Source organism: Budorcas taxicolor, chromosome 5, assembly GCF_023091745.1.
Source record: "Budorcas taxicolor isolate Tak-1 chromosome 5, Takin1.1, whole genome shotgun sequence".
Lineage (NCBI taxonomy): Eukaryota > Metazoa > Chordata > Mammalia > Artiodactyla > Bovidae > Budorcas > Budorcas taxicolor.
Genome location: NC_068914.1, coordinates 87,059,341 through 87,086,908, shown reverse-complemented (window position 1 = coordinate 87,086,908; position 27,568 = coordinate 87,059,341). Strand labels below are relative to the sequence as shown.

Sequence of the window (27,568 nt, the reverse complement as noted above, 5' to 3'; positions counted from 1 at the left end):
GGGTTGTTTCCACATTTTGGCTATTATGTTGCTATAACCATTCATGTACAAATTTTTGTGTGGACATATGTTTTCATCTCACTTGTATATATTATCCAAGAGTGGAATTGCTAGTTCATATGGTAACTATGTATAACAACTTGTAGAACTGACACAGAGCTTTCCAACGTGGCTGCACTGTTTCACATTCTCATCAGCAGTATGTGAGGGTGGGTTCCGATTGCTTCACATATTTGCCAACACTTGCTGTTTTCTGACTTTTGGATTATAGTCATCCTAGTGGGTATGAAATATTAGGTTGGCCAGAAAGTTTCTTCAGTTTTTCTAAGTAAAAATAAAATACAGAGAGTAACATGGAAACTTATATTACCATATGTAAAATAGATAGCCAACGGGAATTTGCTGTATGGCTCAGGAAACTCAAACAGGGGTTCTGTATCAGCCTAGAGGGATGGGGAGGGAGATGGGAGAGAGGTTCAAAAGGGAGGGGATATAGGTGGGTCAGAGGTTAAAGCATCTGCCTCCAATGTGGGAGACCCGGGTTTGATCCCTGGGTCGGAAATATCCCCTGGAGAAGGAAATGGTAACCCACTCCAGTATTCTTGCCTGGAGAATCCCATGGACAGAGGAGCCTGGCAGGCTACAGTCCACGGGGTCATAGAGTCGGACACGACTGAGTGACTTCACTTCATGGCTGATTCATGTTGAGGTTTGACAGAAAACAACAAAATTCTGTAAAGCAATTATCTTTCAATTAAAAAATAAATAAATTAAAAAAAATAAAATAAAATACACATCTTTCATTTTCACCAGGAACTTTATTGAACAACATATTCATTGCTTTGTTCCACTATCTTAAATCATTTTCCAGACAACTTCATAATTTCATCTTCTCCCAATTTTTTTTATCATTTAAGCAAAGAGCTATTTCAGGTGCCTTTTACAGTCTTCCAGGAAATTGACATTTCTTCCATGCAGGTAGTTTTGTAAAGATTGAAATAAATGGATAATGGGAGGTGAAATGTCTGGTGAATATGGTGTATGAATCAGCACTTCACAGCCAAACTGTAACAGTTTTTGCCTGGTCATCAAAGAGACATGTGGTATTGCAGTATCCTGATGGAAGGGTATGTGTTTTCTGTTGACTAATTCTGGATGCTTTTCATTAAGTGCTGCTATCAGTTGCTCTAATTGAGAGTGATACTTGTTGCTCTAATTGAGAGTGATACAAGTATCTTGGTTTTCCAGAAGATGTTCATAATAGCGGGGCTCTCTTCCTATCCCACCATATACACATTACTTTATTTGGATTAAGATCAGCCTTTGATGTGGTTGATGGTGCTTCACTTAATGTTTCCCATGATTTCTTCCATTTCACATTATTTTAGCATGTCCACTTTTCATCACCTGTCACAATTTGTTCTAAAAGTGGAATGCTTCATGACATTTAAGTAGAGAATCACATGCAGAAATATGATCAAGAAGGTTTTATTTTCGCATAACTTATGTGGAACTCAAAGATCAAAGTGATGAACATAACCAAACTAGTGCAAATGATTTTCAAAGCTTGATTAGGAAATGTTGAGTATGTTTGCTATCTCCAGTGTGGTATAACATTGATTGTTTTCAGTTAAAGTTGTGATGTCATTGTCATCAATTTCAACTAGCCTACCAGACTGTGGAGTATCGTCCAGTAAGAAATCTCCAGCATGAAACTTTGCAAACCACATTTGACATGTTAGTTCAATCACAGCACATTCTTTATAAACTGTACAAATCTCTTCCTGTCTTATTTTTGTGTTTCAGTTGCTTTTTTACCTTTCTTGAAACATTAATAATAAAACAAAATATGCTGAAAATATTGCTTTTTTCTTCCATCTTCAGTATTCAAATAGCACACAAAAGTCTACCAATCTTGATTTTTTAAAAATGCATACTGATATGACAGCTGTTACAATTTAATCTAATAAAATTATTTCAAATGAAGTTAAAGACAACTAAACTCTATTAGAGACATCTAACAGGAAAAACAAAACAAAAAATGAGTGAACATTTTGGCCAACCCAATTGTCTCTCATTATAATTTTGATTTGCATTCCCTGATACATAAGTTGCCAAGTACCACTTTATGGGCTTACTGGTCATTTATATAGCTCATTTGAATAACTGGAATATCATTTTAAATTGCGCTATTTGTCTTTCTTTTTGAGTTATAAGAGTTCTTTATATTTTCTAGATACAAATCCTCTATGAGATATCTGATTTGCTAATATTTTATTTCATTCTGGGGTTTGTCTTTTGACTTTGCTAATTATGCTTCATGGAGTATAAAAAAGTTAATTTTGATGGAGTTCAATTTATTTATTTTTTGCTCTGTTGCTCATGAGTTTGGTGTTATACCTAAGAATCAATTGTCAAATCCAAGATCATGAAAATATATCTCTGTTTTCTTTCAATAGCTTTAAAATTTTAACTGCTACATTTAGATTCTTGGTCTATTTTCTATTAGTTTTGTATATGATGCTGGGTCCAACCTCATTTTTTTTTTTTTGCATATGGCATTCAGTTGTGCCAGTACCATTTGCTGAAGACAATATACTTCCTCCCATTGAATTGTCTTGGTACTCTTCTCAATATCAGTTAACTTAAGATGCATGGGTTTATTTTTGGAATCTCAATTCTATTTCATTGATTTATGTATTATTAATATTTTTATGCCAGCTCCATACTGCCTTAAAGTTACTATTGTAAGTTTTGAAAATGAAGAGTATGAATCTTCCTGCTTTATTCTTTTTTTTTTTCTTCCAAATCTGCTTTGGTTCTTCTGAATCTCTTTAAATTCCATATGAATTTCTGGGTCACTTATCTACTTCTTCAAAACATTTGAAGAATCTTTCCGATTCTGATAGAGATTACAGTGAATCTGATAATCTCTGTGGAAAATATTGCCATCTTGACAATGTTGAATTCCCTAATCAATGAACATGGCATGTTTTTCAGCTTATATTCATACTTAATTTCTTTCAAAAAATTTCAGCATGTAATTTCAAGGTATAAGTTTTGCACTCATTATCCTGGTAACGCAGATGGTAAAGAATCTTTTTTTTAAAATATAAATTTATTTATTTTAATTGGAGGTTAATTACTTTACAATATTGTATTGGTTTTGCCATACATCAACATAAAGCTGCCATAGGTATACAGTGTTCCCCATCCTGAACTCCCCTCTCTCCTCCCTCTCTGTAGATGTATAGAACAGTCTTTTGGACTCTGTGGGAGAGGGAGAGGGTGGGATGATTTGGGAGAATGGCATTGAAACATGTATAATATCATATATAAAATGAATTGCCAGTCCAGGTTCGATGCATGATACTGGATGCTTGGGGCTAGTGCACTGAGATGGTAAAGAATCTTTTGTTAGATTTGTTTCTAAGTACTGTATTCCTTTTGATATTATTAAAAAATGGAATTGTTTTCTTAATTTCATTTTCAGATTGTTCATTAGAAGTGTATAGAAAAAGAACTGATTTTTATATATTGATCATTCATCCTTCAATCTTACTAAACTCATTTATTAGTTCTAATTGATTTTTAGTGGATTCCTTAGGATTTTGTATGTGTTACATACAAGATTATGTCATCTGCAAATAAAAATAATTTTACTTCTTCTTTTCTGATCTGGATATCTTTTATTTTTTTCTTGCATAATTGCCCTGGCCTCCAGTACAATGTAAAATAGAAGAGAGAGCTCACATTCTTGTTCTTTTCCTCATCTTAAGGTGAAAGCATCCAGATTTTCACTCTTAAGAATGATGTTTGCTATAGTTTTCCATATTTTCCCTTCATAAGGTTAATAAGTCACTTTCTATTCCAGTTTATATGTTTTCATTTGGCACAGCCCTTAAGAATCCACCTACCAATGCAGGAGATGCAAGAGTCATGGGTTCAATCTCCAGGTCGGGAAGATCCCCTGGAGCAGGAAATGTCAACCAGTTTCAGAATTCTTGCCTGAAAAATTCCATGGACAGAGGAGCCTTGTGGGCTACAGTCCACAGGGTTGCAAAGAGTCAGACTTGACTGAGCAACTGAGCACATACATACACACACACACACACACACACACACACACACATGCACACATACAGACACATTATAAAAATATGTCAAACTTTGTGGTGGCCATGTGTGCTTTACATTATCTTCGATTGTTATGGTGTGTTACATTATTTGACTTTTGAATATTAAGCCAACCTTGCATTACTGACATAAATTTTAATTGGTCATAATATATAATTCTTTTTATGTACTGCTGGATTCAGTTTCCTAGTATTCTGCTGAGAATTTTTATATCCACAAAAGGTATTGTTTTCTGATTTTTCTTATGTTTTTATCTGGTTTTGGTATCAAGGTAATGCCTCTTGGATTGAGTTAGGAATATTCCTTCCTTTTCTATTTTTTAGAAGAATTTGTGAAAAATTGGTATTGATTCCTCTTTAAATAAAGTTCATCAGTGAAGCTATCTAAACCTGGGCCCACAAAAACTTTGTGGATAGTTTATAAATTACTAATTCAATCTCTATTATAGGTTTTTCAGGTAGTCTATTTTCTTAAGACAGTTTCAGTAGCTTGTATTGCTCCATTGAATACAGTCTTGTTCTTCTACCTCTTGTGATAATGTTCATTGGTAAACAAAAGCTAGCATTTTAATCCAGTTGGACTTATAGGTATATATGTTTCATATTTTACTGAATAAAACACATGTGTTAAAATCATCAACTTGAAACCACAATGTTGAAGAATAAATTTACCATGTAGTCAAAGGCTATATTACAGTTTGGTCTCCTCACCTCTGCTAACAAGGCAGAGATTTTATTAGTAAAAGGTTTTCTAGATCTGAGTATCCTTCTTAGTACATGAGGGTGATGGTGGTAGTAGTCATTAAGTCATGTCCAACTCTTGAGACGCTATGGACTGTAGCCTGCCAAGCTCCTCTGTCCACTGGGTTTCCCAGGCAAGAACACTGAAGTGGGTTGCCATTTCCTTCTCTAGAAGATCTTCCCACCCCAGGCATAGAACCTGGGTCTCCTGCATTGCAGGTGGTCTCTTGCATTGGGGGCAGATTGTTTACTGAATGAATCACTAGGGAAGCCCTAAGAGAATGACAGCTGTAGTAAATGACCTCTAAGATGCTTTCTTACTTAAAAATTCAATTATTTTGTGAAACATGAGTGAATGTGAGAGAAATGTGAAGAAAAGGGAATTTAATGTGAGGGTTACAGCACAATAGCCAATTTGAAAAAAACTAGATAAATATATAAACTGATGGCAACTTTTGGTAAAAGTTAAATAATGATATTCTTTTTTTATGATACATAATAACTATTGAAATAAAGTCACTTTGAAATAAGATTGAAAGTCCACTAATTGTCTTTTCTTAAAATGTTTGATATACAACTTATCCATGTTGTTGTCCAGTCACACAGTCGTGTCCAAATCTTTGTGACCCCCCCGGACTGCAGCACTCCAGGCGCCCCTGTCCCACACCATCTCCCAGAGTTTTCCCAAGTTCATGTTCATTTCATCAGTGATGCTGTCCAGCTATCTCATCCTCTGACACTCTCTTCTCTTTCTGCCATCAATCTTCCCAGCATCAGGGACTTTTCCAACAAGTTCTCTATTCCCATCAGATGACCAAAATACTGGAGCTTCAGCTTCAGCATCAGTCCTTCCAGTGAATATTCAGGGTTGATCTCCGCTAAGATTGACTGGTTTGATCTCCTTGGGGTCCAAGGGACTTTCAGGAGTCTTTTCCAGCACCACATTTTGAGGGCATCAATTCTTTGGCATTCTTTCTTCTTTGTGATCCAGCTCTCACAACTGTACGTGACCACTGGGAAGACCATAGCCTTGACTATATGGACCTTTGTTGGCAGAGTAATGTCTCTGCTTTTCAACACACTGTCTAGGCTTGTCATCGCTTTCCTGCTGAGAAACAATCATCTGATTGTGTGGCTGCAGTCAACCATCTGCTGTGATTTTGGCACCCCAAAAGAGGAAATCTGTTACTACTTCTACCTTTTGCCTTTCTATTTGCCACGGAGTAATGGGGGCAGATGCTATGATCTTGGTTTTAAAAATATTTGGTCTTATGTCAGTTCTTTCACTCTCCTCCTTCACCCTCATCAAGCAGCTCTTTAGTTCCTCTTCACCTTCTATCATTACAGTGGTACCATCCATATGTCTGAGGTTGTTGATGTTTCTCCTGCCTATCTTGATCCTAGCTTGTAACTCATCCAGCCCACATTTCTCATGATATGCTCAGCATATAGGTTAAATAAACAGGGTGACAGCAGACAGCCTTGTTGTACATCTTTCTTGATCTTGAACCCATCAATTTTTCCGTATGGTGTTCTAAATGTTGCTTCTTGACGCACATACAGGTTTCTCAGGAGACAGGTAAGATGGTCTGGTATTCCCATCTCTCTAAGAACTTTCCAATATGTCATGATCTATACAGTGAAAGGCTTTAGCATAGTCAATGAAACAGAGATAGATGTTTTTCTGAAACACCCTTGTTTTCTCTAAAATCCAGTGAATATTGGCAATTTGATCTCTAGTTCCTCTTTCTTTTCTAAACTCAGCATGGGATTTAGTTGATGGTCCCTCTGAATTAATGAAATATAAATGTGCTAGCATAAGTAATTATTAAAAACAGTTGAATAAAAGAAAAGCAAGCTGTGAAGGTTCATGTACTTGAATTACATTTATATAAATTAATGTACAAAAAAGTACTATAAAAATGAGGATTATAGTTAGACATGCTTCAGAATTAAAGCTATGTATGGAGAAAAAGGGAAGGGTACACAATGAGCTTAACTAAATTTAAAGTGTTCTTTTTAAAAATGTGTAAAACAAAAGAGACAGTATTTCAATAGTTAATAAATTTGAATGGGACTCTTATGAACTCTTGTATTTCTTATAGTCTTATATACCTAAACTATCTTATAACATTAAAAAAATTATCTAATTTTTTTATGAAGCACTTCAGAAGTATGTATATGTAGAAAGAAAACATACAAACCTCATGAAAAATATTTATTTTTAATGTAATAGATGATAATTCTTATTATAAGATAGTCATAATACTCACCATTTGATGCAGTAAAATCAATAGCCACTGTGAAATTGATTTGCGTTCTAAAATATAAATAAATAAGAATCATTAATAATTGAATAACCTCATGATTTCTATTTTGGCTATATTTTTAATATCATTAATTTTCTTAAATGGTATTACTACAACTATATTACAGCACACACTGAAGAGTATCAGATAGGCAGTTTTACAAGCTAAGAACTTGGCAAAATACTTTTACAATCATGCAACTATAAAATACAAAATAAAGCATCAGGAATAAATATAGATCTTGTTTGAGAGCACAATAATTAAGTGAGGAGCTCATAATGAAGTCAAACTGTAAATAATAATTTGCCAGTATCCAATGTCAACATTTATTATTAATTTACTTTCAAGACTATTCTTTAGTCAATGTGAAATTATTATACCCTTAAAAGTATGGCATTGCTAAAATCATGTCTAACTATTTCTTTCCAATAATCCTGAAAAACAGGATTTTCTTTTGCTTTTTTCATAACTCAAGTGTTTCAAATACTGATCTATCCCTCAGTGCTCACAGTATTCTTGTGCTCATGTGTGTATTTATAGATTATATAAATATCTACATAAATGAGATTGGTTATATATGCTTTAAAATTTTCAGCACATGGTAATTATGCAAAATTACTTTGCTGGATTTGAACCAAGGAACTGGCATTCACAGTAAAAATTCACTTTTTTTGGATAAACCTCTGATCACTTCATGGGAAATAGATGGGGAAACAGTGGAAATAGTGTCAGACTTTATTTTTAGGGGCTCCAAAATCACTGCAGATGGTGACTGCAGCCATGAAATTATGACACTTACTCCTTGGAAGGAAAGTTGTGACTAACCTAGACAGCATATTCAAAAGCAGAGACATTACTTTGCCAACAACAGTCCGTCTACTCAAGGCTATGGTTTTTTCAATGGTCATGTATGGATGTGAGAGTTGGACTGTGAAGAAAGCTGAGCACCAAAGAATTGATGCTTGAACTGTGGTGTTGGAGAAGACTCTTGAGAGTCCCTTGGACTGCAAGGAGATCCAACCAGTCCGTTCTAAAGGAGATCAGTCCTGAGTGTTCATTGGAAGGACTGATGCTGAAGCTGAAACTCCAATACTTTGGCCACCTCATGCGATGAACTAACTCACTGGAAAAGACTCTGATGCTGGGAGGGATTGGGGGCAGGAGGAGAAGGGGACAACAGAGGATGAGATGGCTGGATGGCATCACCGACTCAATGGACATGAGTTTGGGTAGGCTCTGGGAGTTGGTGATGGACAGGGAGGCCTGGCGTGCTGTGATTCACGGGGTCGCAAAGAGTCGGACATGACTGAGTGACTGAACTGAACGGAACTGACTCTTCCTATATGTAATTCCACTTCTTTCTCACCAAAGAAGGCATAAAGCACAAATAAATGACAATGATATGGGAAAACCTGCTATCAAACATAATTTACAAAATAACTTTTAATTTAAAAAGTAAATAATTTGAAAATATGAATACATAGTCTATGTTTGTGTGTTTTAACAATAAGTTACTTTTGATACACTGTAGAATTTATCTAACACATCAAAGTTGGAGCTGTTGTTTAAATGGTGGTGGTGATGATAATGATGATGGTGATGATGACGGGTCTGACAGTATAGAGTTCCTTGAAGTTCTATTAGTATAAATATAGTATACTATTTTTTTTTTCTGTAACAATTTAGCCTGGAAAATCCTTATTATTCAGTTGTTGAAAAAAGTTCACTTCTTCTCCCCAGGGAATAAATAAGTTTGTGCTTTACATTAATGAAAACTATTATGGATCCTCTTTATAGCTAGATGGTAATTTTTTTCTCAGAGTAGAAATTAGGTTTATAGGCTAAGAATATAGGCTAATTTGAAGCACAACAGTTTAAAACACATACAACATTTAGAAAAAGAATCAGTGAAACATTTGGGAGAATATTTTTAGATAATAAATCCCTCTGAGGAATTGGAAAGAACAGTCATCAGCACATTGCTTTGTCATTCTGCTGCTACAGAGAAAGTAACTATAATACAGGGTATAGTATCGTGAATTAGAAAGGGTTTATTAGATTTTAAGTCTGAATGAACTGGGTTTGAATTTCAGCAACCCAGTTGCTGACACTAGCCAAGTTTGAAAACTCTCAGAGGGCAGGGGCTTGGCAAGTAATGATAAAGCAAGGACTGACAGAAAAACTACATGAAATATTCTGTCTGTCTCTCCTTTTTATAGATGAGGAAATTAATCATTGTAACACTTAACTTTCCACATAAGTTATAAATGCAAGTTCTGGAATTCAAATTCACATGTAACCTCCAAGATCATATTCATAAACTTCAAAGAAAAGACAGGCTACTAACTAAAGAACTATACTGTACATAAGGATAAAAAAAGAGAGGAAAGTATTTACTGAAAAGTTTAGCTAGAAATACAAACTAAATGATAAAACCAAATAGATTAGGTACAACAAAAAATGTAAAAAAAGGAGAGAAAATTTACAAAGAAATGAAGAGAAAGGAAGGAAAGAAAGAAGGAGGGAGGGAGGGAGAGAGGGAGGAAGGAAGGAAAAAAGAAAGCAAGAGGAAAAGGGGGGAGAAGGGGAGCCAGGCTGTACCAAGAGTACTTACGAAACTTTGAAGGGTGGGGTGTTCCAAGACAATATAAAAAATAAGTGCATTTAGCACTAAATGATAACTAAGACCATTTGATAATAATGGTGCCACACAGAAAGTCAACAAGTAAAAACAATCATTTGGTGTTTAGTTGATTTCAAGATCTGATTACTTCCTTGCCTCATTCTGTGTATCAGGAAGAGTCTCACTCTTTTATTGTTTTGAATCAGCAGTATTCTAATCAGGAAGGAAAATATGATGGCTCATAAATCATTTCATGGTTGTGATGATCCTTTAACTTATTATCACACCATTTGGATTTTTCCATCCAAAAATCTACAATTATTTATTCAGCATCTTCTGATTGTCAAGGACTGTGCTAAGTGAAAGAGAAAATAGGAGCAAAGCAACTATCCTCGAACTCATAGAGTTCCACTTCAACTTCCTACAATTAAAAACAATAACAAAACAGCACAGCAGTTCATCATCTTGGCAAAGGCAGATGCATACCAGCTAGCTGCTGAAATCTAGAACCCATAAATGAAGCTGAGAGGCCCACACACCTTTAGTATTTTCATTCTTGCCATACCAGTACCAAGACTGTGCTTCTGCCTTGATATACTGGTAGCACTGTAGTTCACTCATGGGTTCTGGACCTGCCCTGAACTCAGGTTCACTTTCTCAGGAACTATTATCCAGCCTACCCCTTCTTGTGCCTAGCTCACCAGGGCCTAAACTTTGAACTTTTCTGTCTTACCTTTTCCCTCTTTCTTAAAAGCAGTTTGACTACCTGAACGACAACTACCTGAATAACAAATTTAGAGCTGTCTGGTTGGGAAGATTCCCTGGAGAAGGGAAAGGCTACCCACTCCAGTATTCTGACCTGGAAAATTCCATGGACAGTCCATCGGGTCACAAAGGGTTGGACACGACTGTATGACTTTCACTTTCAAAATTCCTGCTTTCTGGGGCCATTAAAATACTGACAGGATTATTTGCCTTTGACAAATTAGATCTGCTAGAATAAGATCATGCTTTGAGATATAAAATGCAACTTAAAATATAAATACTTTCACCTACTTGAAATACGATCTTAGAAAAGCTATTTAACCTCCTTACACCTCCTTTGTAATAAGATTAACAAAATCTTTCTTGGATTGTTGCTGTAAGGACAAGAAAAGTACCTGTCCTTTATAGCAGGCACTTAAGAATTGTTATGGTTATCATCACCTTAATGAAGTTAGTGTTTTAGAATCCAAGTTTAGCATATTTCTTTGAAAACTGAAGTGTAAAGTTTATCAAATTTCTGGATCTACAAGAATTTCAGGTTTTTTCTAGAACCTGATCCTCCCATGTCAGATTTCCTTTTCTTCACACTGGCTCCTAAGGTCCCGATCTACTCAACCCAAAACAGAGCTATAAATGATCTAATTTTGTTAGAAGATGGCATCTGGGTACTTTAAACAAAATTGCCCTCCAGGAAGTAATTATAAGCTTTTATTATGACTTTATTTTCCTTCCTAAAATTTTAGATTTCTGTGGGATCAATGAAATGTCAAAAGTAAGCATAAAAAGAAACTGGAGACAAGTGATATGATTTCTGAACTGTTTATGTCGATATTTTTGTCCTTATTAAATTTACCTTTCATAAATTAACAAACTTTTGTACACTCCCCAGATTTTGAAGCTTGATTTCAGTGTTATTTTTAACACAATTAAAGTGTTCCAAAATACAACTTTGAAAGCAGATAAGCTCATAATCCTGTAGTTCAAGAACTCTTTATCAAAGAAAGTATGCAAGGTGGCCAACCTGTCTCAAATCTAGTTTAGAAAATCTAGTTTAGAAAATATCTCATAAGCAACATAATCAAAACAAACAAAATAAGTCATATTACACCTAACCAAAAATAGAAGCACTATCCCATAGAATCTCATTTTTATTTTATTTGTGGTCATGCTATGGCTGGCAGACTTTTAGTTTCCTAAAAGGGATTGAATCCAAGCCCAGGCAGTGAAAGCACTGAATCCTAACCACTAGACCACCAAGGAATTCCCTAGTATCTCATTTGAAATGAGGTAGTTGCTGAAGAGATGAATGATGCTTCGCAGAAAACCGATAAACTTTTATGTTACAGATTGGAGTTATAACTCATTTGCAAAATTACATCTCTGAATCTCAATTTACTCATATGATAGATAGGTAACAGCTGCTCTGAAGAAGATATCTGGTTATTAGAAATAAAATCCTGAAGTATTGGAACATAATAAATGTTCTGCATGCTGGACGACAAATCTCTTGAGCAATCCATGTTGTCCTTTCCTTATTCATATTAATCTTTTCCTCTGTTGAGTTAGAGGAGACAGTTTTCCCATTACATTAACATATAGGTATTTCTTTTTCAATTAATTCTTCCCATAGAGGTGGTAAGTGGTGTATCACAACTGGTATAATAAACCCCAAAGGGTGTAGGCAGTAAGAGGTACACAATCTGCAGATTACTTAAAAACAATATTGTAATCTACTAATATACAGACTACATCTTAACAATACCATACTCTTAACATGCATGTGCATGAAAAGTTGCTTCAGTCGTGTCGAACTCTTTACAACCCAATGGACTACAACCCACCAGGCTCCTCTGTCCATGGGATTTTCCAGGCAAGAATACTGGAGTGGGTTACCATGCCATCCTCCAGGGGATCTTCCGGACCCAAGGATCGAACCCATGACTTCTGGTCTCCTGCATTGACAGGTAGGTTCTTTACCAATAGCGCCAACTGGGAAGCCCATCCTCTTAACAGTTCTAAGCAATGTCAGTGATAACTTCCCACCCTTTCACAGCCTGCCCTTGGTAAGCCACCTTTACTGATTTCCTTTCTGCTGGCTCCCAAGGTTTCAGTTGCTCATCAGAAAGAAACATAGGGTGGCTAGTAGTGCACACTCTGATAATGAAACATAACTAAGAAACTTCTTAGTACAAAATAGACTGTCAATATCTTGGCTAAGTTAGCATTGGTTCTGACGATGAAACATACATGCAATTTTCTTTGACTTTGAAATCTGTAGTTTTGAAAAGAATCACTTGAAAAAAATAGCATAAGTTAGCAATTAAATCGCAATCTTAAAGGCTATAACTGGATATCTCTCAAGCCTGCATTTGTACATACAAAAATTAGAATCGAGCAGTAGCCAAAATATTGCTTATGAATCTTAATACTTCCAAAAGTTTCTTTTCCAAATCACATTTTAGATGATTTTAGTTTGGATATTATGATGTTTTATGTGAATGCATTTTTAGAAGGCAGAATGGCTTTATTTTTTATTATATTTATCCCCATTCAGCACTGCAGGGTTTAGCTCTAATTGATGACTGTAAAACACCTAGGTGCCACAAGAAGCACTTTAAAGCACTATAAAAACTCTAGATATGTATATTCATTTTTCAAAAAAAAAAAAACATTTAAAGTGCTGCATCTTCTGGCAAGATGTGGTTCCTGAGATAACATATCCAATACAATGCCACCAATTTCATAAACTAAGACAAACATTTTATAGCATCATGCACTTGCTTCAAGTAGTTTTAAAAAAATCCTTATGGGGCTTGTTAATAATGGCACTTACTGATATTCAACTCAACTTTAAAATGGCATATTAAGAAACCAGCTTTGAGCCTCTACAATGAGCTTATAAGAGGTAGGAAGGTAGCTTTAGCTCTTCTTCTAAGACTTTTTAATTAGAGTGGAATGTAAATCTTTTCTGTATAATTTCAGACAAGTTTTAGATTCAGTGTCAAGAGTTTGGGTGATTGACTGCAATGGAAGGAATAACCTGGCATTATCCTTCAAAGAGAATTAACTTTAAAAAAGACTTTTACTGACTTTATAAAGTTGAATATGTCTTTTTCTCTCCCTGTCTGATAATTAGGACATTTGCCACCAACAATATTATGATGATCAAATGAGTAAAGACATATTAGAACTTTAAACAAATTCAGATTATTCAGAAAAATGATAGCTATTTGCCATTTAATCCACAAAATCAGCCTATGAGATAGGTATTATTATTTTTATTTTTGTTCATATTTCATAGAAACATAAACAGGTTTTGCTAGCAAGGAAAGATCTAAGATTTGAACCAGGCAGTTAGTACCAGAACCCAAATTCTTGGTCATTATAATGCACTGTCATCAGTTAAATTCAGAATTCAATAAATTATAACCCCGGTTCAGCTGAAGGATATGACAGAACTGGATTTTAGGATAAACTATTATGGATTAAAAATTGTACTCTTTAAGAGCATTTGAAAAATAGGAGTATTTTAGAATTTAGTTCAGTTCAATTACTCAGTCATGTCCGACTCTTTGAGACCCCATGGAATACAGGACGCCAGGCTTCTCTGTCTATCACTATCTCCCGGAGCTTGCTCAAACTAATGTCCATCGAGTCAGTGATGCCCTCCAAACTTCTCATCCTCTGTCCTCTTCTCCTCCTGCCTTCAATCTTTCCCACCATCAGGGTCTTTTCCAATGAGTCAGTTCTTCCCATCAGGTGGCCAAAGTATTGGAACTTCAGCTTCAGCATCAGTCCTTCCAATGAATATTCAGGACTAATTTCTTTTAGGATTGACTGGTTTGGTCTTCTTGCAGCCCAAGGGACACTCAAGAGTCTTCTCCAACATTACAGTTCAAAGCATCAGTTCTTCAGTGCTCAGCTTTCTTTAGGGCTTCCCTGTAGCTCAGCTGGTAAAGAATCTGCCTGCAATGCAGGAGACCCCGATTTGATTCCTGGGTCAGGAAGATCCCCTGGAGAAGGGGACAGCTACTCACTTTAGTATTCTGGCCTGGAGAATCCCATGGACTGAATAGTCCATGGGGTTGCAAAGAGTAGGACATGACTGAGTGACTTTTACTTTCAGCTTTCTTTAGGGTTCAACTCTTACATCCATACATGACTCCTGAAAAAACCACAGCTTTAACTAGATGGACCTTTGTTGGCAAAGTGATGTTTCTGCTTTTTAATATGCTGTCTACGTTGGTCATGGTTTTTCTTCCAAGGGGTAAGTGTTTTCTAATCTCATGGCTGCAGTCACCATCTGCAGTGATTTTGGAGCCCAAGAAAACAGTCTGTCACTATTGTCTGTTTTCATTGTTTCCCCATCTATTTGCCATGAAGTGATGGGACCGGATGCCATGATCTTTGTTTTCTGAATGCTGAGTTTAAAGCCAGCTTTTTCACTCTCCTTTTTCACTTTCATCAGGAGGCTATTTAGTTCCTCTTTCTGCCGTACGTGTGGTGCCATCTGCACATCTAAGATTGTTGATATTTCTCCTGGCAATCTTGATTCTAGCTTGTGCTTCATCCAGCCTGGCATTTCTCATGATGTACTCTACATATAAGTTATATAAGTAGGGTGACAATATACAGCCTTGATGTATTCCTTTCCCAACTTGGAACCAGTCCATTGTTCCTTGTCTGGTTCTAACTGTTGTTCTTGACCTGCATACAGATTTTTCAGGAGGCAGGTAAGCTTGGTCTGGCACTACCATTAGCAACCATTTATTTAATTGACAATGTTTTTCCAAACATTTCTCTCTTATTTTGTCTTTCCCGGAACTTGCCCACTTAGCATCTCTCCTATTACCTTCTCTGATGCCCCCTTTCAGTTAGTATGTAAGGAAAATAAGCAGTTCATGCTCCTAATCTTGATCTTGCCTTCCTCTAAATCACTAAAACCAGATATAGAGTTGAGATAATTTCTCACAGAGGCAACATAAAAGCATTTTTTTCTTTCCCTGGAAAGTCTAGTCTATCAGTTTTGTTTTTTGGTGCTTGTGATATGAGCTATAGAAAGAAGGTCACAGATGAAAACATCTGAGCTAGACAGACATGGAGGTTTGTAATTTAGTAAAATAAAAATTGTCACACTCTTTGCTTAAAGTTCATGCTTGTTTCTAATGTTTCATTATGCTAAGAGATTTGGGCAAAAGAGTGGGAAGTCAGGCTTAAAATGGCTTTCTAATTAGTCTGTATTTATTCAGGGTCTACTGTATGCTCTGTTCTATAAAAATATTTTTAGATTGCCAGTCTCTTTACGGAAAAAGACTTCCCTGGTGGCTTAGATGGTAAAGAATCTGAGTGCAATGCAGAAGACCTCGGTTGGATCCCTGGGTCAATAAGATCCTCTAGAGAAAGGAATGGCAACTTGCTCTAGTATTTTTGCCTGGAGAAACCCGCGGACAGAGGAGCCTGGCTGACTACAGTCCATGGGGTCGCAGAGAGTTGGACACAACTAAGTGACATTTGAGGAGAAAAGTGATACAAATGAACAACTAAAATGGCACTCAGAGAAACTAGCAACCACTGTATATAAGTGATTGTGAGGTTCATTTGGGACCAGGTAGATGACATTTTGGGCTTTAGTCAGAGGAAGTAAATGACAGTCTGCAGGCCTACAAGATTCTAATACACTGAATTTTCTGATAAAAATGTAGACTAGGGTTTCAGATTGACATGATGGTTGCTTAGGGGTTACTCAGTGTGCATGAGAACTTGAGATCTGTTTTCCCCTTTCATCTGCCAGTCAAAGAAATGTGAAAAACTTTATAGGTAATTTTTTTTCCTTGGTCGTGTTAGTGGTAGATTGGAGTTTCATAAAGGCCTAAGAGACACAGATGATGGAAAGTCAGACAAAACAAAGTTGAAATTTATGGTGCTGTCTTCAGATACTTATATTGTGAGCTATTGTCTGTAGAGGTCAATAAACCCACTTCACAAATAATAATTATATAAAAATGGTGATGTTACCTTAAAGGAGTATTTAGATTTCAGAACTGTCTCTGATTTTAAATGAATCTGACATTGTCCTTACCAATGATAATTGGGATATTCAGTGTCATACATTAAGAATTACTAAGTAAACATCTTTGGTTGCCAATTATACCAGACTTTTGGAATTAAAATTATTTTTAATAAGAAATAAAATAATCACAGGGAAAAACATACAGAGTATGATTAAAAATAATAACCACAAGGTCAACAACCCAGAAGAGGCATTTTCTTTCTTTCTTTTTTTTTTTTTTAACTCTACAGTAAGCTCTCCTTTGTGGATATTATTCTATTTAGAAAATAAAACACTTTACTACCACAAGTCATGAATTCTAGTTGTATCTTATGCTCCAAGGAAAGCATGGTGCTGCTTAGAAAAAAACAAAACAAAACAAAAAAAACAAAAAAGGAAACAAACAAACAAAAAGCTAAAGGAAAAAAGGGCTAAAAATTAAATTTTTATTTCACATAATGTTTCCATAAAAATTGGACTTTGACTAATTGAGAATGCATTTGTCTCATTTGCTCACTATGTACTTCCATCCATACATCTGTCTACTGCAGGTAAACAAAGGGTGTTAGGAACTGAGATAATGAATGAAAAGTAACATGCTAACAACATGATTTCACAATCAATCAGGTACATATTTCAATAACTACTAAAGTAATGCAAACCTAGAATATCCAGTATTAAGAAATAGACGTATAAAGGAGTTCCTTTGAAGGGGAAGATATTAAAGGATTATGAAAATAATTTTGTTTAATATTTAAATGTGTTCCTTCTTAATTATGCATAATTTCTACTTGGATTCATGCAAAAACAGTATTTTCACAATTTTCTATTCAATTATTTTTTGTGAGATGAAAAACAGAGATTGCATTTTAAAGTGTAATTCAAGAATTTCCTTCTGAGAGTTTAATCACAATCTGTCAGTCCTACATGTTCCGCACCAGTCAACTGTTTTGCCCTCTTTGTCTAATCTTATGCTCCTACATCTTGTTCAGGGTAAGGAAAATAGTTTATACTAAATTCATGTAGAGAACAAAATGAAAACAGGAAAACCTAAACTAATATTATCTTGAATAAGCCACAGCTAGTTAGAGTACCAATTTAATTGTAGTTACTCATATTTTATATGATGATTTTTCACCTTTTTTGAAGACCTCTGGTTTTATTTGTCAAGATTTAGCACAAGCAAAACATAACAATAGTTTCTCCTGAACTAGAATAGGGTGAGTAAATTTCTGGATTGATGCCAACCAAATTAGCATAATGATGCTTACCTAAGTTAGCAACAAGAAAATCCACAAATACCAGTAGCAAATGCTGATATCTTGATATTTTAAGTTAAAAGTAAGTAGTTACTATAATTTTTTATAAAAACAAAACTGAATTCAACACTTGATTCCAATCACTTCTAAATGTCATACTTATTCAGAAATATGGTGGAACACCTCTTCAAAAGAACTAACCTTGATAACTCCACAAATCTGCAAATAGCTTCGATCTCTAAAATAATCCTTTGGATTGCTTCATCGATTGCAACCCAAAATGCAGTTAATTTTATTGCTCTTTTTCAATGTAATCACAGGGCAAAAAGCAAGGCCAGATTAAGAAGAGTCTCTTTAGATGTGTATGGAAGAGAAGTGGTGTCAAAGATTAAGATGTGAGTTTTGGGGAAGTTTAGCTGAAGTGTTAGCTGCAGGGAAGTATGTAGCTCCCAGCTAAATTTGGCCTTAGGCCCTTCGCTGAAAACCCTCAGTCTCTTTTGGTGGGACTAGGGAAGATGGAGCAGAGGAAAAGCAAAAACAAAAGGTTCTGAAACCTGTGTTTCCAAAGATATGTCTGGTTAAACATGGACTTTTACAAAGAACATCACAATGGCTAAAAAAGAGGTCCCACAGATTAAAAACTGACAGTGACTTATAATATTTATCTATTAAATTAGCAAAGTTTAAAAGTAGTAAAGCTATTTAGTAAGGGTAAGTTACAAGCAGGAATCAAGATTGTTGGGAGAAATAACAACAACCTCGGATATACAAATGATTCCACTCTAAAGGCAAAAAGTGAAGAGGAACCAAAGAACCTCTTGTCGAGAGTGAAGGAGGAGAGTGAAAAAAGCTGGCTTAAAATTCAACATTAAAAATACTAAGATCATGGCATCTGATCCGATCACTTCATGGTAAACAGAAGGAGAAAAGGTGGAAGCAGGGACAGATTCCTCTTCTTGGGCTCTAAAATCACTGCATATGGTGACTGTAGTCATTAAATTGAGAAGGCGATTGCCTCTTGGCAGGAAGGCTATGACAAACTTAGACAGTGTGCTAAAAAGCAAAGACATCACTTTGTGGACAAAGGTCTATATAGGCAGTGCTATGATCTTTCCTGTATTCATGGACGGATGTGAGAGCTAGGCAATAAAGATGGCAGAATGCCAAAGAATTGGTGCTTTCAAACTGTGGTGCTGGAGAAGACGCTTGAGAGTCCCTTGGAAAGGAAAGAGATCAAACCAGTCAATCTTAAAGGAAATCAGCCCAGAATACTCTTTGGAAGGGCTGATGCTGAAGCTGAAGCTCCAATACTTTGGCCACCTGATGCAAACAGTTGACTCATTGGAAAATCTTTCCTGATGATAGGAAAGATTAAAGACAGAAGGAGAAGAGGGTGACAGAGAATGAGATGGTTGGATGGCATCACTGATTCAAAGTATATGAACTTGGGCAAACTCGGGGAGATGGTGAGTGACAGGGAAGCCTGGTGTGCTGCAGCTCATGGGGCTGCATAGAGTTGGACATGACTTGGTAACTGAACAACAGCAAAGTGTATGGTAAACTTGCATATGAAAATATTAGAAGTATAACTTATTATCTTTATGCTTTTATCTGCACAATAATTTAGAAATATGACAGAACTGTTTCTAAGATGTGACTCTGTAGATATGCTAGATGAAGTAAACCAAAAGCTGTGCACCAGATTTTACATTGTAATCTTGTTTATAATAGGAAAATAAAATGGACACAATTCTTCCATGGAGTTGCAAAGAGTCAGACATGACTGAGCGACTAACACTCACTTTCAAAGTGTGTATAAACAGGTTTTTAAACTGAATTATGAACATCTATATGATGGAAAACTGTTAAAATATGGTAAATCTATAAGTACTGACACAGAAACATATATACAAAATATACATAATGAAGAAAATATACATTAGAATATTGTACACAGTGTGATCCCACTCATTAAAATAATGATGTGTGTTTGGGAATAAATAAATATCTAATAGTGATTATCAAGAGAGGATGATCACATGGGATTCTAGTTTCATAATAGATTATTTTCATTTTACATTACTTTCTTTTTACCATTTCACATTTCATGTTTACAATGTGAAACACAACCTAGATAGCATATTCAAAAGCAGAAACATTACTTTGCCAACTAAGGTCCGTCTAGTCAGGGCTATGGTTTCTCCAGTAGTCATGTATGGATGTGAGACTTGGACTGTGAAGAAGGCTGAGCGCTGAAGAATTGATGGTTTTGAACTGTGGTGTTGGAGAAGACTCTTGAGAGTCCCTTGGACTGCAAGGAGATCCAACCAGTCCATCCTAAAGGAGATCAACCTTGGGATTTCTTTGGAATGAATGATGCTGAAGCTGAAACTCCAGTACTTTGGCCACCTCATGTGAAGAGTTGACTCACTGGAAAAGACTCTGATGCTGGGAGGGATTGGGGGCAGGAGGAGAGGGAGACGACCGAGGATGAGATGGCTGCATGGTATCACTGACTCAATGGACACGAGTCTGAGCGAACTCCGGGAGTTGGAGATGGGCAGGGAGGCCTGGTGTGCTGTGATTCATGGGGTTGCAAAGAGTCGGAAACGACTGAGCAACTGAACTGAACTGATATTTAAAATTTGGGAGACATAATACTTCCTTTCCCAAATCTTAAAATAAAACACTAGTAAAATAAAAGTTTTTGTGGTTTCAGAAAAAATTATTATGAATAGCACTAAATACTACTGAGCTGTTTACCAGTTTACAGAATGTTTTTCATTGCAAAGAACTGGAAATCCAGACCAAGGATATACACAAAATAGTCAATAGACATTATTGAAAACATAATAACTGTCAATTATTATACTTAATTCTAGTTTGAAATGAATGTAGCTCATACTCTGTTTTGCTGTTATTCAGAAAGTTTATGTAATTCTGTATCTGCTCAATATGATTTTCCAACATTGAAGTGCACTTATCTACTAACAGGATGAGATTTCTTAATAGCAAGAGAAGAAAATAATATCTATTTTATTCTGGTTGCACTGCACAGCATGTAAGATCTTAGTTTCCTAACCAGGGATTTAACCTATGCTCCCTGCAGTGGCAGCACAAAGTCTTAACCACTAACTGCCAGAGAAGTCTCTTACAATGTCTAAAGAAATCAATAGGAAATATATTGAGAAAAATAAAAGTTATCTATTGAAATATTTGGAATAGATGTAGCTACATTTCTGCCTTGGTTTCATGTTCTCCATTTCAAATGGCTATAATTTATTATTTTCATACCAGTAGAGGTTTTGAAAATGACAATTTAAAACACTGTTCCTCATTTCTTATAATTAGAGTCTATCAAGAAATCCATGAAGTAACCACTCTAATAAATCTCCATAACTCACAGTTAAATAAACCTTAAATCTTCACAAATATCAATACCTGACAGTAAAAATTTTAGATATTCTGCATGCCAAAGCATCACTCTCCCTTGGGCTATGTTAATTAAACTGTATTTTTCACTAGCAGCAATGAGATAGAAAACGTTAGTTCCAAAAAGATTGAAAGTTACCAGTACATCAACTAAATAAACTTCATTATTTTTTTTTAGAAAAAGAGGAAATTATCAACATGAATATTACTCATGAGAGAAAGAGGGAGAAAGAGAAAGGAGATGAGCAGAAAAGAAAAGGAGCCAATGGAGAGATGGGTAAAGTTAATTACTTTGAGGTAGTTACTATCAGGTATTAGCAATTTTACTATATGCAAATTACACTGTATAATAAATTGATAGGTGAGAGTAAGTTTTCTGTAGGAACATAAACAAGAATTTCTGAATGAACGGAAATAAATAAGGTATATTAAGGTCATGAAAGAAATGAAGGTAACTCATGTAAACTACAGGAAACTGAAGTGATAGGAGTGTCATGATAAAACCAGATCTCCTCACTGAATTACTAATACGTTAGAATTTAAAATTCATACCCAGTTGCTTATAACAAGTCCTGAAGAGCAAAGACACATAAATATACATAATACAATAACTATCTTGCATTCCCTATTTGGATTCCATCACCAAAAGGGACAATATCTGTATACTAAGTATTAGAAACAGTGATGAACAATAGGTAAATGTGTAATTGTAGTATATGTAAAAGATACATGCATTTATTATATAAATCTTTATATAAAAATGAATTGTATAAAGATTTTTCATGTCCTTCTTAGGTATAAATTTAAGTACAGTTACATTAATTATGTAGTAAATTTCAAATTCTATTTCTCCATGATCCATTTGTAAGTAAAAAATGGGTTCCAGTAAAAGTGTTGGGAAGCCAGGATGGAACAAAGTATGCCTCATGGGTTGGAGCTCCATTTATACATGACTTCTATGAGAAACCTCCTCACTGATCACAGCCTTATCATAGTGAAGGGGATTGCATAACTCACTGAAGCCATGTACGTAGGGCCACCCAAGATGAATAGGTCATGGTGAAGCATTCTGATAAAATGTGGTCCATTAGAGGATGAAATGGCAACCTACTCCAGTATTCTTGCTTAGAGAACCCCACGGATAATATGAAAAGGTAGAAAGATTTGGTGCCAGAAGATCATCAGAGGCTCAAGTCAAAAGCTGTCCAATACGCTACTGAGGAAGAACACAGGGCAATTACTAATAGCTCCAATAAGAATGAAGCAGCTGCACAAAAGCTGAAATGATGCTCAGTTGTGGACGTATCAACTGTTGAAAGTAAAATCTGACCTAATGCTATAAAGAAAAATACTGCATAGGAACTGGAATTTTAGGTAAATGGGAGAAGGTCAAGCAGGAGATGGCAAGACTGAACATTGACATCTACAGAATCAGTGAACTAGAATGGACAGGAGTGGTGAATTTAATTCAGATGACCATTATATCTACTACTGTGGGCAAGAATCCCTTAGAAGAAAAGGAGCAGCCCTCATAATCAACAAAAGAGTCTGAGATGCAGTACTTTGGTGCAGTTTCCAAAATGACAGAATGATCTCAGTTCAGTTCCAAGTCAAACCATTCAATATCACAGTGTTCCAAGTTTAGGCCCAAACCACTGATGCTGAAGATGCTTAAACTGACCCATTCTATGAAGACCTACAACATCTTCTAGAACACACACACACACACACACACACACACACACACACACACAAGCTCTTTTCATCATAGGAGATTGGAATGCAAAAGGAGGAAGTCAAGAGCTATCCAGAAAACAGGCAAGTTTGGCCTTTGAGTACAAAGTGAAGCAGCACAAAGGCTAATGGAATTTTGTCAAAAGAACATGTTGGTCATAGCAAACACCCTTTTCCAACAATCCAAGTGATGACTCTAAACACAGAAACCACAGATTGATCAATATCAAAATAAGATTGATTATGTTCTGTTCAGCCAAAGAAGGAGAAGCCCTCTACAGTCATTAAAAACAAGATCTGGAGCTGACTATGGCTCAGATCATGAGATCCTTATTGCAAAATTCAGGTCGAAATAGAAGAAAGTAGGGAAAACCAATAGGCCATTCAGGCATGACCTAAATCAAATCCCTTTTAATTAAACAGGGGAGGTGATGAATAGATTCAAGGGATTAAATCAGTTTCTGAAGAACTATGAACAGAGGTTCATAACATTGCACAGGAGGCAGTGACCAAAACCATCCCAAAGAAAAATAAATGCAAGAAGGCAAAGTGATTGTCTGAGGACGTTTTACAGGTATTTGAAGAAAGAAGAGAAGTGGAAGGCAAGGGAGAAAGCAAAAGATATATCCAATTGAATGCAGAGACAAAAGAGCCTGCCATGCTAAAGTCCATAGGGTTGCAAGGAGTTAAACACAATGTAGCTATTGAAAAACAACAATCTGGCAGAAAAGGTCACATTTCTTCCAGCACAGACAGTGCTATAAATTGGATACGTGTAAGCCAAAAATAAATAAAATCAAATCAAATCTTGGAGGTGGTAAGCAGTATAAAAATGACAGTGGTCAAGAAGTTTACTGCTTAGGTATTATTGAAACCCATTTGTACTAATTAGCCCTAGGAATCTTCAAAAGGAGAAAATGAATAACCAATAAAATTGACTTATTCATAACAGATTCTGAAAATATCTTTAATGATAGATTTACATGAAAATATTACTAGATTTGTACTGCTGACAATACATATTGGGTATTTCTTTCTCTCTCTCTCTCTCTCACAAACACACACACACACACACACCCCACTCACTTAAAGACTCACAAAGCAAAGCCAAGAAAACAAACTTGAAAAGAATTTTTAATTTTAAAACTTGAAATTATCATTTCAACATGCAAATTATAGCCAGATCTATCAAGTGCTTTTTTTTTTCCTTAAAATAATGCTAAGAGAATTCATCTTTTTTATCTTTTTACCTACAGTACCAAGGAGTTTATTTACATAGGAACATATTTTTTTGTGACAAATTCAACTTTCTATTTTCCCATCTTCAAAAGACAACAATATTCACAGATATTGGAATACTAAGGAGAGTTGGCAAACATTTTTCCTTCTTAGTATGTTTTCCTTTGACTTTATTGAAACAATCACCCTGTAGTCTCAGTCTATGTCCAAGTGGCAGGTTTCAAGATGCCTGTATATAGCAAAGATTGCCCACTTGGCTGGTATAGCTTTTGTCTTGTTTTCTTAACAAACAGCAATAGGGGTTAAGCTCTCTGTGTGGGGGGAAACTGTGTTTGTCCCTTAGCCCCCACTTCGTTGGCTTGACAACACTCTAGCAATAAATCAGTATTGGCAGAAACAAAAAAGAACAACAACAAAACCCTCTTAATCATCATTTGGAAGAGGTTTACAGAAGTGATGTCTCTGACTGCTGTTGTCATGAAGTTTCTAAACACATTCAAACTGGCCTCTCAGCATTGCTTAAGCAGTGAAACAATTTCAGAAAATGACTTACCCTCCCTTAATATAGTCGAGGAATGAAACTTCTGTTTCTACCAAGAAAGACAGCAAGGTGACCTGAAGAAAGAAAACGAAAGAAAACAAAAATAAGAGAATTATATACTAGTACTAGTCGCAATCCCAACTGGACTTTTTTCTAAGTGTTAGAGAGAAAATTATATTTCCTAGCATTTTGTAAATCAATAAAGATAATCTATTTCAAACTTTGCTAGGACTGATTATTCTTACATTTAAAATTATCAGAAGAAAAGGGGCTAAAAATTAAGTAACTCCTTTCTATGACCAATATATTTCCTTTGAAGAACAACATGCAAATTATCTACAAGGACACAGGGTTTCTTCACTTTTTCAGGTCTGCTTGATTTTCTCCTGTGATTTCATTAAATGAAGAATTCATAATGAAACTTCTTCTTCCCTCAGACACAATTCAACCCCTAAACAACTTGCAGGAAGCTAGGTTGCTATGTCACCTATGCTATGAGGTGTTCTCTATTGCAATCATTTGCATAGAAAGTTAATTTTTTATTATATACCTTCAAATTAAAACCCTAATGAAAGAGTTCAGTTTTAGTTGCTTCTATTTGACACCAAATGTTATATATATATTTTAATTCATCTATTTGAATCCTTAATGTATAACATAAAATTTGACTTACTGTTCCTGAATTAGTATATTTCTTCTTTTTTCCTTTCTTTCTGGGATTTATCACCTTAAAGAGCAGATAAAACAATTACAATGTTAGGATTTATACTGAAATATTTTAAAAATGTATAGTCCAACCTGATGTCTTCACATCTTATGGATTTATTTACTTACTAATGTCTTTAGTCAGAGAAGGCGATGGCACCCCACTCCACTACTCTTGCCTGGAAAATCCCATGGACGGAGGAGCCTGGTAGGCTGCAGTCCATGGGGTTGCAAAGAGTCAGACACGACTGAGCAACTTCACTTTCACTTTTTACTTTCATGCATTGGAGAAGGAAATGGCAACCCACTCCAGTGTTCTTGCCTGGAGAATCCCAGGGACAGGGGAGCCTGGTGGGCTGCCATCTATGGGGTCACACAAAGTTGGACACGACTGAAGCGACTTCATATCAGCAGCAGCAATGTCTTTAGTACAACTCCTTGATGAGTCTATCAGCCAAAACGTCTCTGCAAAATGACTAGTGATTATTTTCTTTAAAAAAATATTTTTTTCAGTAATATTCTTCTCAATTACCTTAGGCATTGATTACCCCACCCATATACATCTTCTTGCTGTGAGGTCTCAAATATTAGTGATTGATTTATACAAAAACTATAGATTTCTCAAATAAAATATATTTAAGACATAACAGTTCTTATTTGATTATATACACTAATGACAAATCATTCAAATATTTGACTCTTTAATGTCTCTGCGCATGCGTGCTAAGTCGCTTCAATTGTGTCTGACTCTTTTTGACCCTATGGAGCATAGCACTCCAGACTCCTTTGTCCAGGGAATTCTCCAGCAAGAATACTGGAGTGGGTTGCCATGCCTTCCTCCAGGGGACTTTCCCTAAGGGATCAAACTCATGTCTCTTATGCCTCCTGCATTGGCAGGTGGTCTTTACCACTAACATCACCTGGTGGTGGTGTTGGTGTTGGTGGTATAGTTGTTAAGTCGTGTCTGACTCTTGTGACCCCATGGACACAGGCTCCTGCCAGGCTCCTCTGTCCATGGGATTCTCCAGGCAAGAATCTGGAGTGGGTTACCATTTCCTCCTCCAGGGGATGTTCCTGACCCAGGGGTCAAAACCAGGTCTCCTGCATTGCAGGCAGATTCTTTACCAACTGAGCTAGGAGGGAAGCCCCTTGTAGCATCACCTGGGAAAGCATTTAAGGGCTCTACTTATTGCTTAATAATGATAGTAATTTCCATCAGACACATAATAATGTGTAAAAGGTTGGAGTCCTGGTGAGTCCTGGTGGGAGTCACACGGATTCACAAACCTAGAAATAGGCTGACCGACTGAGGTCTCACCTGTGCACCCTGAAAAGGAAACTTGGCCCAGGACCACCCTACTGAACAAAGGTACTGGAGCCAGTCTCACCTACCCAGCAGCAAACCTAACCCACACTCACCTGAGCCCCTAGTAACAAGCATACCATCAGTAGATCCTACTGTATACCTATCAATTGCTTCAATGCCAGCTCTAAACCACCACAACTGCAGTTTTAAAGGTAGCCCCATAAGCCTGGAGAACCACCAGGAGAAGGTCTTTACCTGACAAAATAAGTCTATAAATCAGCAGGCAGCATTTATTTATTTACTTATTTATTTTCACTTTAAGAATTTTATTTAGTTCCCAATTGGGTTTTAAATGATATGACCTACGGGCTTTTCATTGTCCCATTTAATTCTGCCTGGCTAAGAATCATGCCCTACAAGGTAGGCAAGATAAGAAGCCATCTATAGGGACTTACTCCTCTTTGTCTTATCTTCTTATTGGTAGTTATAGACTCTTAACAAGAATATAAAAGCAATCTGTGTGATTTATGTTTTTTTTTCTACACAGCCTTTAAAAGAATAAATGTAGAAAAAGATTTTAACCATTATTGGAGTCAAAAACAACAACCCAAACACCTGATTAAATGCCAGCTTGTAGAGTTGCTAATTGTTTGAATGTGTTCCTTAATGCTCTTGTGGCTTGAGTTGTTTCTGATTTTTTTCTAACATTTTGTTTTGCTTTATATTTAA

General features: G+C 35.9%; 1 protein-coding gene across 1 annotated transcript in view; it reads right to left on the bottom strand.

The window, feature by feature from the left end:
* Positions 1-27,568, bottom strand: part of CPNE8 (copine 8) — a 269,508-nt gene that overhangs the window by 31,893 nt on the left and 210,047 nt on the right. The window contains exons 12-14 of the mRNA XM_052640034.1: positions 25,502-25,555; positions 24,841-24,902; positions 7,151-7,197 (exon numbers count right to left, since the gene is read on the bottom strand). Of these exons, the coding sequence (XP_052495994.1) occupies positions 7,151-7,197; positions 24,841-24,902; positions 25,502-25,555 (163 nt within the window). The remainder of the gene's footprint in view (positions 1-7,150; positions 7,198-24,840; positions 24,903-25,501; positions 25,556-27,568) is intronic.